Source organism: Ischnura elegans, chromosome X, assembly GCF_921293095.1.
Source record: "Ischnura elegans chromosome X, ioIscEleg1.1, whole genome shotgun sequence".
NCBI classification, from domain to species: domain Eukaryota; kingdom Metazoa; phylum Arthropoda; class Insecta; order Odonata; family Coenagrionidae; genus Ischnura; species Ischnura elegans.
This window is the reverse complement of record NC_060259.1, coordinates 46,603,347-46,618,234: the sequence shown is the minus strand read 5'-3', so window position 1 is coordinate 46,618,234 and position 14,888 is coordinate 46,603,347. Positions and strand designations below refer to the sequence as shown.

The window sequence follows — 14,888 nt, the reverse complement described above, 5'->3', positions numbered from 1 at the left end:
GGTGAATATACACAAATTTGCGAGCTTATATACCTTAAGGAGGGGGGGGGGGGGGGTTAAAACAGGGAGGAGGTGGTGATGGTGGGAGGGGGAAGAGCTAACGAGGAAATGGGTTCCTCTAGGTCAGTGGGTTTACTTCTTTAGTCCATGAGAACTGATAATAAAGGAGAGGAGTGGGAGGGGTACAAAAGGTCGTTTACCACCCGTACATTTTTGTTGCAACATGATCTTAACATTTCTAACTGCTCAAGAAAGTCCAGCTTTTTACCTTTCCAAAGATGTGGAGAACCTTGGCATCGAAATCACTGCTATGGTTGCAGTCGGCATTTCAGTCCTTAATACACCGCTTGGTCGCCATTCCCATGTCAAATGAAAATTTAAAAAAAGAACTATCCACCATAAAATTAATTGCTGTTCAAAACGGGTATAAATCTATTACAATTGACAAAATTCTTAATAGGAAACTTAAAAAGCACGCAATTCATTGCTCAAACGGTCTTCAGACTGTCACAACCTTGCCCTCAACATCTCTTGATAGTGATAGATCTGTAACCTCTTGGGGGAAAATACCATTCCTTGGCCCCCTATCTTATCGGGTGACTGGTATGTACCCGAAAGATAAAGTAAGATTATCATTTTGTAATATGACAATTGTGGGCAATTTTTTATTTAATTCAAAGCCAAAATTTATTGACAAGGACCAAAGCGGTGTATATAAATTGCATTGCAATATGCCTGATTGTATTTAAAACTCCTGTGGAACATACAAAAGTGTACATACATAAAAGTTTAATATATACAGAGATATCGGTTCTCAGTAATTCTTTGCTCTCATTTTTTAGGATACAAGTTTACTTCTTCTTCAAATATTTCTGAAGTTTGTTTTATGTTTTTCTGTATTGAATATTTCCATATATGTCTGTCGAATGGCGTACGATCCAAATGATTTTTATTAGAGATTGACTCTGCCTTATGATAAATCATTAAACTATGTTCCTTTTTCAGGTATAACACTCGTGGTCATATGTTACTTAATCACCCTCTTGGCATTAGCTAGCCTTGAGTCGTGCGCGTTCCAGTAACACAGCATATATTTAAACTATTTGACCGATGAATAAAATATTTTCCGTAAATTAACTGCATTGATTTGCATACTTTACTATAAAATTGACAACTGTAAAAAATTCAACACAACTAGGATAGCCAAGCAAAGTAAGAAGACAGCATACACCCTACGATCTTTAATTTTGTACCAGTTCCTTGTGGATGTTCATGAAATTGAAATTGGTGGTTTTATCAATTCATTTTTTTTACAAAAATGAATATATTAACAGAAACTAAATAATACAAAGGTACTGGGAGAGAAATAAGCCAAATAACTGCAAATATTCAACCCTATGTAAAGAATCCTTTCAAAATAATCCGATTTGGGAATACGTAGCCTAAATGTGGGATGCCACCTCCGTCAAAAAGAAATTTCTGCAGTATAAGACATAGTGGAAGTCCTACGAAGTATGAAGTCTCAAGTTTAGAGCATTTAGTCCGAGTGCTCCGGCAAGAGGAAGACGATTGGAGAGACGCTTTCACGGATAGAGCAAGACCATTTCATCTCGGGCCCAGCCGGAGTGGAGTGGGACACTGGGCGGGTCGTAGCATAAGCAGACATTTCCAAGCGATGGACCAACTTATGGACCAACGCGACAAATAATCAAAGTGGACATCTCGAGAGCATCCAGTGCCGCAGGCGGTTTGCATTACGTGGCCCCCACGACGGGTCCGATGTCGCACCGGATACAATAAATCAGGGTTTGGGAGTCCTCCTTGGAGGAAAGTCAGGAGGGATTCCTCCCAACTCCTTACCTCCGAAACTCTTGGGAGGAGAACTCTGTTCAGAGGAAATACAAAAACTCTGAGAGTTTTTTTCTCCTCCAACATAATGTGAAGAGGAGAATGAAAAGGCTTTCCTCCGAAAAGAGTTTCCTCCCAAATGAGCTAGAGCAATACAAAAAAAGTATTTACGGCTCATGAGGCAAAGCTCTGGACAGAGTGGAGACATGCGGTCAGCACTTACGCCGAAGCACTTCGAAGGGTCGCTAATCCGCGACCAGCTCACCCACGCAGGTCTCCTCGACCCTACGAGCAGGCAGACTACCTCCCGAAAAGTGACCTCTCCGACTGCAAGTTGAAAATCAATTACTCAATCCGATCATCAAAGAATGATTGTTTTCATCGCACTCCCGAAAATCATGCAATCAAGTACGTCTTTGAACCGTGTTTCTGCGATGAAAAATAAAGATTTTGTTAACTTTGCTGAAATGGCCATTTTTCCGGTTGTCCGCAGCCACGTTTCTAGAAAAGTTAACCAAATCGTTATTTTTCATCGTAGAAACACGGTTCAAAGACGTACTTGATTGCTTGATTGGCAGGAGTGCGATGAAAACAATTACTTTTGATGATCACATTGAGTAATTGAATTAGAAATCGCAGTCAGAGTGGTCATTTTTCGGGAGATAGGCCCCCCGCTGGTAGGGTCGAGGAGACGGTCCTGCGTGGATGAGCTCGTCGAGGATAGGGCCGCGGATTAGCGACCCTTCGGAGTGTGCACCACACCCATCCTGGAAGTACCTGCTCCATGGGGCCACGAAACGCATTTTAACATTTTCGCAGCATGTGAGGAGAAGATTTTCGGAGATTGAACAGCAGCGAAAGAGTTAACTGTAGAAGTGATAGAAATGGCAAAACTTTGAATTTAAAATGACTAGTAACTTTAACTATATTTGAAACATTTTTGGAGAGCACTTATAAATTATTCCGCGCAGTTTTTGGGCCATATGGGATAGTTTTTGGAGACATTTTTGGCATAGACACGCAGGGCTGTGAAGAACTGCGAAATTCTCCGATGACTAACAATAAAAACTACTAAAAATCAGAACCACTTTTGAGCTGTACTTTTCTGTTTTCTCTTCCTAACACTTTCTTCTTTCGCTCTCTGTACGTTAAGATTATCGGAAAGTGAAAAAAACATAATATGTCAGTTTTTTCGATGTAAAACAACATTTTCTTTCTTTGCATTGAATTAAAATTTATTCGTAAGAATGTTTGTGTGCATGAATAAAATATGAACATACATAACACAAAAATAATATTAAATACATTACAGAGATAGGGAAGTAATGAAAATTACAAATTAAAATACACATAATTATCAATAATACATAAATGAATGAGGCGTTCAATAAAAAGGTTCCATGTCATCTTCAAAATCTTCTTGCCTCAAGTCGTACGGATTGGGGTCCGAAGCCGTCGACAAAACTCGACAATGGTATTTCGTCCAGTGATGAGCTTAAAATTTATTCAAGAATGTTTGTGTGCATGAATAAAATATGAACATACATAGCACAAAAATAATATTAAATACATTACAGAGATAGAGAAGTAATGAAATTTACAAATTAAAATACACATAATTATCAATAATGCATGAATGAATGAGGCGTTCAATGAAAAGGTTCCATGTCATCTTCAAAATCTTCTGGCCTCAAGTCGTACGGATTGGGGTCCGAAGCCGTCGACAAACTCGACAATGGTATGTCGCCCAGTGATGAGCTTGCGGTTGGCGAGGAAGTTCTTTCTGGCGGTGATGTGGGTTCTCGAATATTATGCGCCGCCATTGCTTTCCGCACTCTGTTTTCGAGGGTTTGAGAATTTTTAATTCGGCACATGTTGGAACGAAGTACCAAGATGTCGTCCAAAAGGTCCGATTTCAAGCGGTTCCTCAGATCCGAATAAATCCATTTGAGGCTGGAAAACAGCCGTTCCACGCTACATGATGTAGCTGGGGCTCCAAAAACAACTTGAGCCAGTCTTGCTATCTTGGGATGTACGGCTGCCTGGTTTTCCCAATATGACATTGGTGACGTATCTGCAGCTCGTGTTGGTTTTCCAGTCAACCAGGCCTCAATGTCAGACCGAATTTGAGGTCTACTGCAATCATGGCCAGATGTGGTTACACCAGCCAAAGTCCGGAGCATGGTGTATACGTCTTCCGGTTCGGGAGGCACCTCGTCAGTGGTCTCCATATCTTCCGACCTATGCCGCGATCTGGGGTCGATTTTCTCCCAAATCCCTACCAAGTGAGTGATCGCAGACTCTCTATTTTCTCCCTTGACACAGATCCAGGTCAATGGATCCAATAAAAGCGCAGCTTTGAAGCTTGCGTTCCGAAAAATCAGGTCTTTCCTGTTATCTAGAGCATTCTGAATTATTCTTATGAACGGATGAGCAAATGAAGTTTGATGGATTCTTCGCAACTTCATTTCTGCTGCAAGCAATCCAATGTATACTTCCGACATCGTTGTTTGGTCCCCTTCACAGACCTTTGTCCATGTTTTCAGAGGCTCCAACACCTCACAAAGCTGTGGCAATTGGGCCCAATGAGTCGCCGACATAAACTTTCTGACGCCTGGTGAACATTCGAGCTGCTGTAGCGCACTCAACATGTCGTAGGCCGAATTCCATCGCGTCTCTACATCGAGTGGAGGTTTCCTGAAGCCGTGATCCCGTAGAAAATTGGGCTTTCTTATTTTTTTCACCGCTTCTCGAGCACTTCGCACCAGGTCATCGATGGCGGGGTCGGTGAGGGCATCTTTTGCAGCCAGGTTTATTACATGGGCTGCACATCGCACGCACGTAATGTCGAGCTCCGTCCCGAACATCGCTACCAAACCTTCTGTTTTATTCAGGTCAGCTTCAAGCTCTTCTGCCCGCTCGTCCTCTTCTTCTTCGATTTCTTCTTCCTCAGCTTCGTTGATGAGGCGACCCAGTTTTACCATATTCGAACCACCGTCCGAGGTGAACGAATATATCTGATTCCAATTCATCCCGTAATCATTTAACAGCTTCGTTACTACTGCCCGAAAATGAGCTGCCGTTTGTCGATCCGACAGTTCTTTAATCCCCAGAGTCCTGAGGTGGATCGTGCCGTTCTGGACGAATTGGATGTTGACTCCAGCAAAGTGCTTACCCAATCTGGATACGCCATCGATTTTGAGGCTTACCATTTTCCCCTGGAGCAAAAGATAATAAACATTAGATAAGTTCATGAAATGAGAATAGTTTTAGGATAATGATTGTAGTATATTATACCTTCAATTCCTCTTTAATGACATCTCGCACGGCACTTGCTTTCTGTCGAAGCCAGAATATTTGGTTCCGATGGTTCCAGCTCAAAGTTTGGTTGTTTTTTTTCAACCCGTCGATTAGCTTGTTCATTAAGTCTTTCATGGCTCCGTTATTCAACGCGTTTTGGGAAATCCCATCCTCGTAGATAAACTTGGTTGTCATGTCGATTAAGTATGCGCTTGATATCATCACTTTTATTGGAGGTTCACAAGTTGGTTCTTCGTCTGCCAAGTTCATCTGTCCCAATGATGATAAATATTGGTTGTATTCGTGAAAATGACACGTCTTGACGTGTCGTTCCAAGTTCCAATTTCTGTTTTTATTTTTGTTGGTCTATAAAGAGAAAGAATTCGTCAATAACATAAAAAAATAATCAAATTTAAAGGTAATGAATGTCTCAAAATGGGCTTGAGTGAATTTTGCATTCACATCACCCACCAGCGTACAGAACTCTCTAAAATGAGTTTCTGAGATTCAAAGAGGAAGGATTCATAAGAGCGCTTTTTGAATCCTTTTAAAATATTAAATTATGAGTTATTAGATGATTTCTTAGCCGGAGAGATAGAACCGTATTGTACTTACAACTTTTGTGCCACACGGATGTTTTCCACTCCCGACCCTGTCCATCACTTGCACTTGGCAAATGCAGTCGCCATTCTCGTTTTGCTTATAAAAAGCCAAAATATCCCCGCCTTGTGTCTTAGCTATCGATTTGTTTTGGGCCGACATCCTGTAAACAATTATTGAATCACTGTTTGAGATGAATTTGTTTATTTCATTTTTATTAATCTAAGGATTTAAAAAATATGAAAACAATGTAGATGAGATGGATATCACAAATAAATAGATAAAAAAAAGATTTTTCTTCATTAGTGTACTTTCTCGAGAGGTGTTCGTAGAATCCAAATGTAGTAACTGCAAAGTTTTCTCTAAATACCTCTACAAACTTAAAAGAAGAGCGTAAACTTTTCATTTTTAAAAGAGCTGATTTTGATGGGTTTAAGAGGATGAGGTTAAGGATTTATCCGCTAATGAGCGGGAGCTAATGATTAAAAAATATAGGATGACTAAAGCCACCACGAAGGAAGCGTTCATGAATGCGTTCACGAATTTTAAAAGAAAAACACTAGTGGAGCAGTTACAGGATAACCCAGGTATGTGAAAGGTCGTTACGATAGTCTTGTTAGTGTAACTGACCTCTTAGATAAACTCGGATGGGAATCTCTGTCGGACCGTAGATTGAAAAATAGACTAAACGTTTTAGATAAATTCAAGAGCAGTGTCTTTTCTGACGAAGTGAACCATATCTTAAGGACGCCAACATACTACGGAAGATCAGATCATATAAATAAAATAAGAGAGATAGATTGTAGAACAGACAGATTCCGAATGTCATTTTTTCCACGATCAATAAGAGATTATAACGGCAGCATTAGAACTCGTAAATAGGTAACAGGTAATTTTTCTTCTTCTAATACAGGTATGATTGCTTATTCCGTAATAGGTATGATTCCTTATTCCGTAATGGTACGATAGCAAATATCATTGAAAGCATAATCAACAATTAAAATTTCTTTAACATTATTTTCAATCATAGCTTTTGAGTGTACACTAAAAAGTTGGAACGCAGAACCAATTGCCTGAGCCGCCAAATGGCGTCTCATCAAATTTTAGGCATTGTCAAAAGTGGGGAGACGCCCTATGGCGTCGCACGTGAATAAAGTTACAAGCGATAGCGCATCACGTAATGAATGTAAATATACCGAGAAATATTAGTAAAACCCGGAGATAGGCTCAATATCATTATTGCCGTTTGGTAATAGGTTCGAAAATATTTGCCTGGCACACGCGGAATGGCAGCAGAATTCGGGCCCGGCAGCGTACGTGTTAATTCACTTATTATTTCTAACAGCATATAGTAGTATAGTTTGTTATTATACGGGACGTTTTCTGGACGGTGTGGTGTGCATGTGGGAGTCCAAATGCATCCCCTGCCAAACACCCTAGAGGTGGCTCGAAGGGTATTATGTAGATGTAGATTACACACTTTTACATCTAATTCATTGTTTCAAATAGCATCCGCACCAAACAGAGGAGAAAATATTCTTGATTTATTAGCGACAAATATACCACATCAGGTAATAAACGTTGGCACTGTCGAAGGAATAAGTGACCATAGGGTAGTAACTGTAAAGTTTTCTATAAATACCGCTGTAAACTTTAAAAAAGAGCGTAAAATTTTCATTTTTAAAAGAGCTGATTTTGATGGGTTTAAGAGACATCAGAAAAATGCTTTCCCCGAGTTTCAAGAATCAGTATTAAAGTTAAATGTAGAGAATGCTTGGAAAGCTTTTCTTTCGCTCGTTACTTCGGGAATAAATAGCTACATCCCTAGTAAAATAGTAAAAGAAGGCAGCGAACCGAGATGGTACGACGCGGAAGTGAGAAAATCATTGAGGCGACAGAGAGAGTGTCATGCTAAAATGAAAAAAGTCAGCACGGATTTATCCGCTAATGAACGCGAGCTAATAATTAAAAAATATAGGATGGCTAAAGCCGCCACGAAGGAAGCGTTCAGGAATGCATTCACGAATTTTAAAAGAAAAACACTAGTAGAGCAGTTACAGGATAGCTACTTTTCCCTCGTTATACCACATTTGGAATACGCTGCCATTGTTTGGGACCCTCATGAAAAAGGCTTAATAGCAGAGTTAGAATGCGTGCAAAGAAGAGCTGCCAGGTATGTGAAAGGTCGTTACGATAGTCTTGTTAGTGTAACTGACCTCTTAGATAAACTCGGATGCGAATCTCTGTCGGACCGTAGATTGAAAAATAGACTAAACCTTTCAGATAAATTCAAGAGCAGTGTCTTTTCTGACGAAGTTTACCATATCTTGCGGACGCCAACGTACTACGGAAGATCAGATCATATAAATAAAATAAGAGAGATAGATAGATTGCCGAAGAAACAGATTCCGAATGTCATTTTTTCCACGATCAATAAGAAATTATAACGGCAGCAATAGAACTCGTAAATAGATTGCATGACTTGTAGCCTACCAACCTATGTAAAACTTAATGCATGTCTCTGAATTTCTATTCTATATTCTATTTATAACAGCATATAGTAGTATAGTTTGTTATTATACGGGACGTTTTCTGGACGGTGTGGTGTGCATGTGGGAATCCAAATGCATGCTGCATGCTGGTGATTGATCACCACCTGCCAAACACCCTAGAGGTGGCTCGCAGGGTATTATGTACATGTAGATGTACATCAACACAATACCCTCCGAGCCACCTCTAGGGTATTTGGCATGGGGTGATCAATCACCAACATGCAGCATGCAATTGGACTCCCACATTCACACCACACCGTCCAGAAAACGTCACACATACAAAAAAATTGTACTACCATATGCTGTTAGAAATAATAATGAAATTAAGAAACATACATTAAGTTTTACGTAAGTTAGTAGGATACACTAAAAGTCATCTAATCTATTTTTGAGTTCTATCGCTGCCGTTATATCTTCCGTAGACGCCAACGTACTACGGAAGATCAGATCATATAAATAAAATAAGAGTTATTAGCAAGGTTAGAACTATGGAAATAAGCCATGTGTCATCCAAGCGAGTGACGCCATTAATCCTATCATTTGAGACAACGTTGCTATCCTTAATAGTACGAGGGAGGAATGACATTTTTAATCTCTCCGTTTTGCAGTCTATTTCTTTTATTTTCTTCTCATGATCACATTTACCATAGTACGACGGTAAACGAAGGATATGATTCACGTCCTCTAAGAAAATATCTTCATCGAATGTCCTTAGTATGTTAAGCGTATAATTCGAACTACATCTACATCTACATAATACCCTGCGAGCCACCTCAAGGGTGTTTGGCAGGGGGTGATCAATCACCAGCATGCAGCATGCATTTGGACTCCCACATGCACACCACACCGTCCAAAAAACGTCCCGTATAATAACAAACTACACTACTAGGCTCTACTACGCTCCTGTAAAGATTCCCATCCTTGATGTCTTAAATATTAATTAACCCTTTCTAACCCGGAGATATCAAATTTCAAGATTTTAAATTTTGAAAAATTGAACATTTTGCACCGTATCATGATTATCGTGGTAGCTAAATATGCCTTAATTATAATTTACATCATAAAGTTATGCGTAGAGTAGATATTTCCTAAATAGAGCATAAAATTTACAAATTATTGATGCTGCATAGAAGCAACATTGGGTCATAATGGGTTAATCCTAATATTCTTTTGCCGACCCCTGAGCGAGGAATGCGAGACTCAAGATAAAAGTAGGTGGGAAAAAACTTGAACAGGTAGAGCAACAATCTCTCCATACTTTAACAAACAGGCAATACCTAGAGCAACCACGCACAAATTCCTCGGCGTCATTCCCGACAGTAGACTGAGTTTCATTCCCCATCTAAAATATTGCTCCGGTAAAGCTATTGCTGTTCGACAAGCCTTTTCTTGTCTCTCCTCTCCCTCCACTTCACTCTCCCACAGTTCATGGATTCGTATTTATAAATCCATAGTGCGACCGGTGATATTTTACGCATTCGAAATCTACGCCAAAAATAGAATAATTCGCAGGAAACTCGAAGTGTTCCAAAATAAATCAATCAGACACCTACTCCAACTCTCCCGCTTGGTCAAAATCTCTGACGTGCTAAAGGCACATAAGCTCCCATCAATGAACGACTTCATTTCGCACTTAGTTAAAAACTTTAAGTCCAGGTTAAAGGGCACTAGAAATACACTCCTTGAAAACATCTGACACCCAACGACACATGCACTGCCTCAACAAATTGCTCTGCTATGAGTCTTTTCTATGTCTTTTCCTTCTTTTAATTTTAAGTTAGGCAAGATTAAATTCTCATTTCTGTATTTAATAGAAAAAAAGTGTGCTTTCTCACAAAAAATATAAATAATTACCAAAAATCATATATAAAGAAAAAAATAATAAGTAAAGACCATTGTTCTTTACAATAGAAAATGAAAATAAAAAATAAAAAAGAATTATAATAAAAAAATAACAATAAGCACAAAATTTAATATTTTGACGAAGAATTCATTGTTATTGTCATTCGTAATTAATCTGAATTTTTAGTTGTACGTTTCTCTTTCTCACAAACACTACATTACACTAGCAACAGATCACGTGCGCCATTTTTAAATTACTTTGTAAACTGACTGGTTGGGGTGAGTCTAGGCTCACCGGTACAGTTTTTATTCGCGCCTCCGCCGCGGTGACTCCGTGAAGGATCGGTTTAAATCATAGAAGCAATTCATACTTTCAAATATGAAAATAATAAGAACACTTACCTGTTTCTAGCTTTCTGGAACAGTTGTCAGTTTCTGGAGAGGTTGATTGTCAAGTCAACCGATACACTTTCGTTGTATTTTTTGGAAAAAAGTTAGTCACCACATAGTACTACACAATTAACCAACAAACTTCCGATGGGTTTTAAAATTATGAACACCGTAGAACACTACACTTTCAACAATGCACTGCCGATGTTTCAAATTTCTAGATGAGCTATTTCCTCGGGTGCAGTAGGACTGGAAATGATCCCGTTGGACCCAGTCGCCAGTATTTATACTTTGTAGCATCAGTTAGGAGGAGGGGCCAAATTAATGTCCCAGCCAACACAAAAGATATTTTACCCCATTATTACCCTAATTTTACTCCGGTAAAATTGTGGTTAAAGATAAGTAACCTGCTTGTTTACGGGTGAAATATCCCAAAACGGCACTATATCATAGCCAAATGAGCTTTTCCGAGAAGAGTGAGGTTATCATCCTCCGGGTACATATTTCAGTAGGAGAATACTTACACCAACATACTCTTGGGTGTTCCAGTTGGAGGATAATAAGTTTTTCCAAGAAAACATTAATGCTCTAATGTGACCCGAAATAAGCCCGTGAGGGCCACAGGGCAGACCACCTTAATGGATCCTGACCAGAGAAGCAAGATATGAGAGTAGTTACCTGGGTGGTGCAGTTTTCTTTCATTCATGGTATGGGCTGCATCGCACAGCAGGGGTCTACAGAAACCATCCCTGGTATAGGTATATTCCGCTGAATGCGTACACATATTTAACGGCTAAATTTGAATACACGCCAAGAAAATTTTGAAAAGAAAATGAGCTATTCCGAGAAGAGTGAGGTTATCATCTTCCACGTACATATTTCAGTAGGCGAATACTTACACCAATATACTCTTAGGTGTGCCAGTTGGAGGATAATAAGTTTTTCCAAGAAAACATTAATGCGCTAATGTGTCCCGAAATAAGCCCGTGAGGTGCACAGGGCAGACCACCTTAATGGATCCTGACCAGAAAACCAAGATATGAGAGTAATTACATGGGTAGAGCAGTTCTTATTCCTGCAATGGTATGGAATGCTTCTCACAACATGTGTCTACGTAAAACATTCCCTAATGGTACATTAACCCATTAAATCCCAAGCATGGTAATAACTTAAAAATTCCAAATATTTTGATGAATTAGCAATAAAACAGACTGAAATAAGGCAAATTATCGATTTTAATATTTTTATTGTTTTTAGTTTGCGGTTGGTGAAACGATGCGTATACGCAACGTTGGTCCCCAGGTCAAATGAGCCATTTTCCTTTTCTTTCGGAACTCTTTTATTTTTGCAAATAATTCGCTTTTATTGTAACTCAAATATATAATTAACCCAAAATATTGATTAACCTTTTCGCGCCGAGCTCCTTCGCGGGAAGTTGCTTTTGGCTCTACGAAGGGTTTGAGATTTTCTTTTTCGCCCCGTACGGAGTTTTTTTTCGGCTTGGGACTGACCAGGTAGTCGCTTCCTCCCCTTAATGACCTTTCCTAGTGGGGATAATCCTCGACCCTTTTCCCCGAGAGCAGCCCATCCCGGCGTACTTTTGCGGTCAGTTAATTGTTACCAGTGCAATTTTAATTTTTTTTAATTGTTACTGTTGCATTAAATGTCAGTTCATCAATGTATTCCTTTCATTTTTCAATGCCTGTAGAACTTTTAAACGAAGTTCTACGGTTATTTTTAGGGTTTTCAGCAAAACGGCATTATAGCATAGACCAACAAATACTTTAAAGGGAATTAAATATTTCAATGTTCCTAGCCTACTTCTAGGTATTTACGATTTATGATATTAACATAATTTAGATCCATGATGCCAAAATCCACACTCCTCATTTTCACATCCTCGTCTTCACTGTCTGTTTGCGTAAGTATTTCCAGGATCGATTGATCCGTTACTAGCCGGGACATTTTCCCAGTGCAAGTTAAGTCCAGGAAATTTGTCTAACGCTCCTCTCGGCCAAGCAACTCCGAACAGGTCGAGAACGTAAGCAAAACTAACGAAAGCGAAACGAAAGGCACTTCAAGAAAAAAATCCTGGCTGTATAATTCCAAGAAAAAATGTAATTCCACCGATATTTCCAGCGTTGAATCTGTGTGGTGTTTAATTAAATGTCCAAAATTCAAAACTATTTTATTATGTTCGTATTACAGACCACCTAACTCAGATATAACGTCAATGTTGGATTTTCAAAATCAAATAAACAGCGTAGCATCCAAGTATCCTGAAAGAAACTTGATTGTGGGTGGAGATTTCAACGTACCTTCTATAGATTGGGAGACTTATAGCTTCATTCCTGGTGGGAGGGATAAAGTGATCTGCGAGGCTTTATTACACACTTTCACATCTAATTCATTGTTTCAAATAGCATCCGCACCGAACAGAGGAGAAAATATTCTTGATTTATTAGCGACAAATATACCACATCAGGTAATAAACGCTGGCACTGTCGAAGGAATAAGTGACCATAGGGTAGTAACTGCAAAGTTTTCTCTAAATACCGCTGTAAACTTTAAAAAAGAGCGTAAAGTTTTCATTTTTAAAAGAGCTAATTTTGATGGGTTTAAGAGTCATATGAAAAATGCTTTCCCCGAGTTTCAAGAATCAGTAATAAAGTTAAATGTAAAGAATACTTGGAAAGCTTTCCTTTCGCTCGTAACATCGGGAATAAATAGCTACATCCCTAGTAAAATAGTAAAAGAAGGCAGCGAACCGAGATGGTACGACGCGGAAGTGAGAAAACCATTGAGGCGACAGAGAGCGTGTCATGCTAAAATGAAAAAAGTCAGCACGGATTTATCCGCTAATGAACGCGAGCTAATAATTAAAAAATATAGGATGACTAAAGCCGCCACGAAGGAAGCGTTCAGGAATGCGTTCACGAATTTTAAAAGAAAAACACTAGTAGAGCAGTTACAGGATAACCCAAAAGCATTTTGGTCATATGTTAGGGAAGTTCAAGGTAAACGATCTACCGTATGTTCGCTGAGAAACGACAATGGAGATGTGTTGACAAGCAGTTACGATAAAGCCAATTTATTAAATTCCTACTTTAAGAGCGTGTTCACGGAGCCTTCCGAAAACTCACCCGAGACCGATGACAATCCCTGTATTCATAAGATGCCAGCTATTGCAATTAGTACGCTCGGAATAGAAAATATATTGAAATCGATTTGTCCAAATAAATCACCTGGTCCAGACGAAATCCCTTCTCGCGTATATAAAGAACTAGCCTCAGAACTTGCCCCCTACTTGCAGTTAATATTCAGTAAATCCATCAAGCAACACGAAGTACCTAATGACTGGAAAATCGCTAATGTAACGCCTATATTTAAAAGTGGAGACAAGGAACAGCCATCTAATTACAGGCCGATATCTTTAACGTCCATCTCTTGCAAAGTCCTTGAACACATCGTAGTCAGCTCGGTAATGAAACACCTAGACGCGCAAAACTTATTAATGGGAAATCAACATGGATTCAGGAAAAGCAGATCGTGCGAAACTCAGTTAGCGCTTTTCGCCCACGATATTTTAGTCTCCGGGGAAGACAACATTCCAGTAGACGCGATTTTTCTTGATTTCAAAAAGGCATTTGATAAAGTACCCCACGGAAAGTTAATATTAAAACTGAAATCTTATGGTCTAGACGAAGATGTCATTTCCTGGATTAGAGAATTTTTGAGCGACCGCGTCCAAAGAGTAGTATTAGACGGTGCAGTCTCCAATGAGGTTAGAGTGACTTCTGGCGTTCCTCAGGGTAGTGTCATTGGCCCACTCCTATTCCTTCTTTATATAAACGACATTGGCGAAGTAGTGCAGAGTAAGTTACGATTATTTGCAGACGACGCTGTAGTTTACAGAGAAATTCGTTCCAGCAAAGATAAAGATGAACTAACGAATGACCTTGCTGCTATCCAAGCTTGGTGCGATGCTTGGCAGTTAGAATTAAATTTGGAAAAATGCGTCGTAATGAATTTCTGGAAGAAGAATAACTCCCTACAGCGTAACTATGTCATTCGGGGCGCGCAGTTAAAGGCAGTTGAATCTGTGAAATATCTAGGGGTTAGACTCAATAATGATCTATCGTGGAATAAACATATTCGAGAAATAACCGGTCAAGCTAATCGTAAAATGGGTTTTGTTAAAAGAATATTAGGAAAGTGCGACGACAAAGTGAGAGAAATTAGCTACTTTTCCCTCGTTAGACCACATTTGGAATACGCTGCCAGTGTTTGGGACCCTCATGAAAAAGGCTTAATAACAGAGTTAGAACGCGTGCAAAGAAGAGCTGCCAGGTATGT

The 14,888-nt window shown here is 39.4% G+C and overlaps 1 protein-coding gene across 1 annotated transcript; it reads right to left on the bottom strand.

The window, feature by feature from the left end:
* Positions 1-3,497: 3,497 nt before the first annotated feature.
* Positions 3,498-4,832, bottom strand: LOC124171150 (zinc finger BED domain-containing protein 4-like). The gene has a single exon (XM_046550287.1). It carries the CDS (start codon positions 4,830-4,832, stop codon positions 3,498-3,500), a length of 1,335 nt encoding a protein of 444 aa, XP_046406243.1.
* Between the last annotated feature and the right edge of the window lie 10,056 nt (positions 4,833-14,888).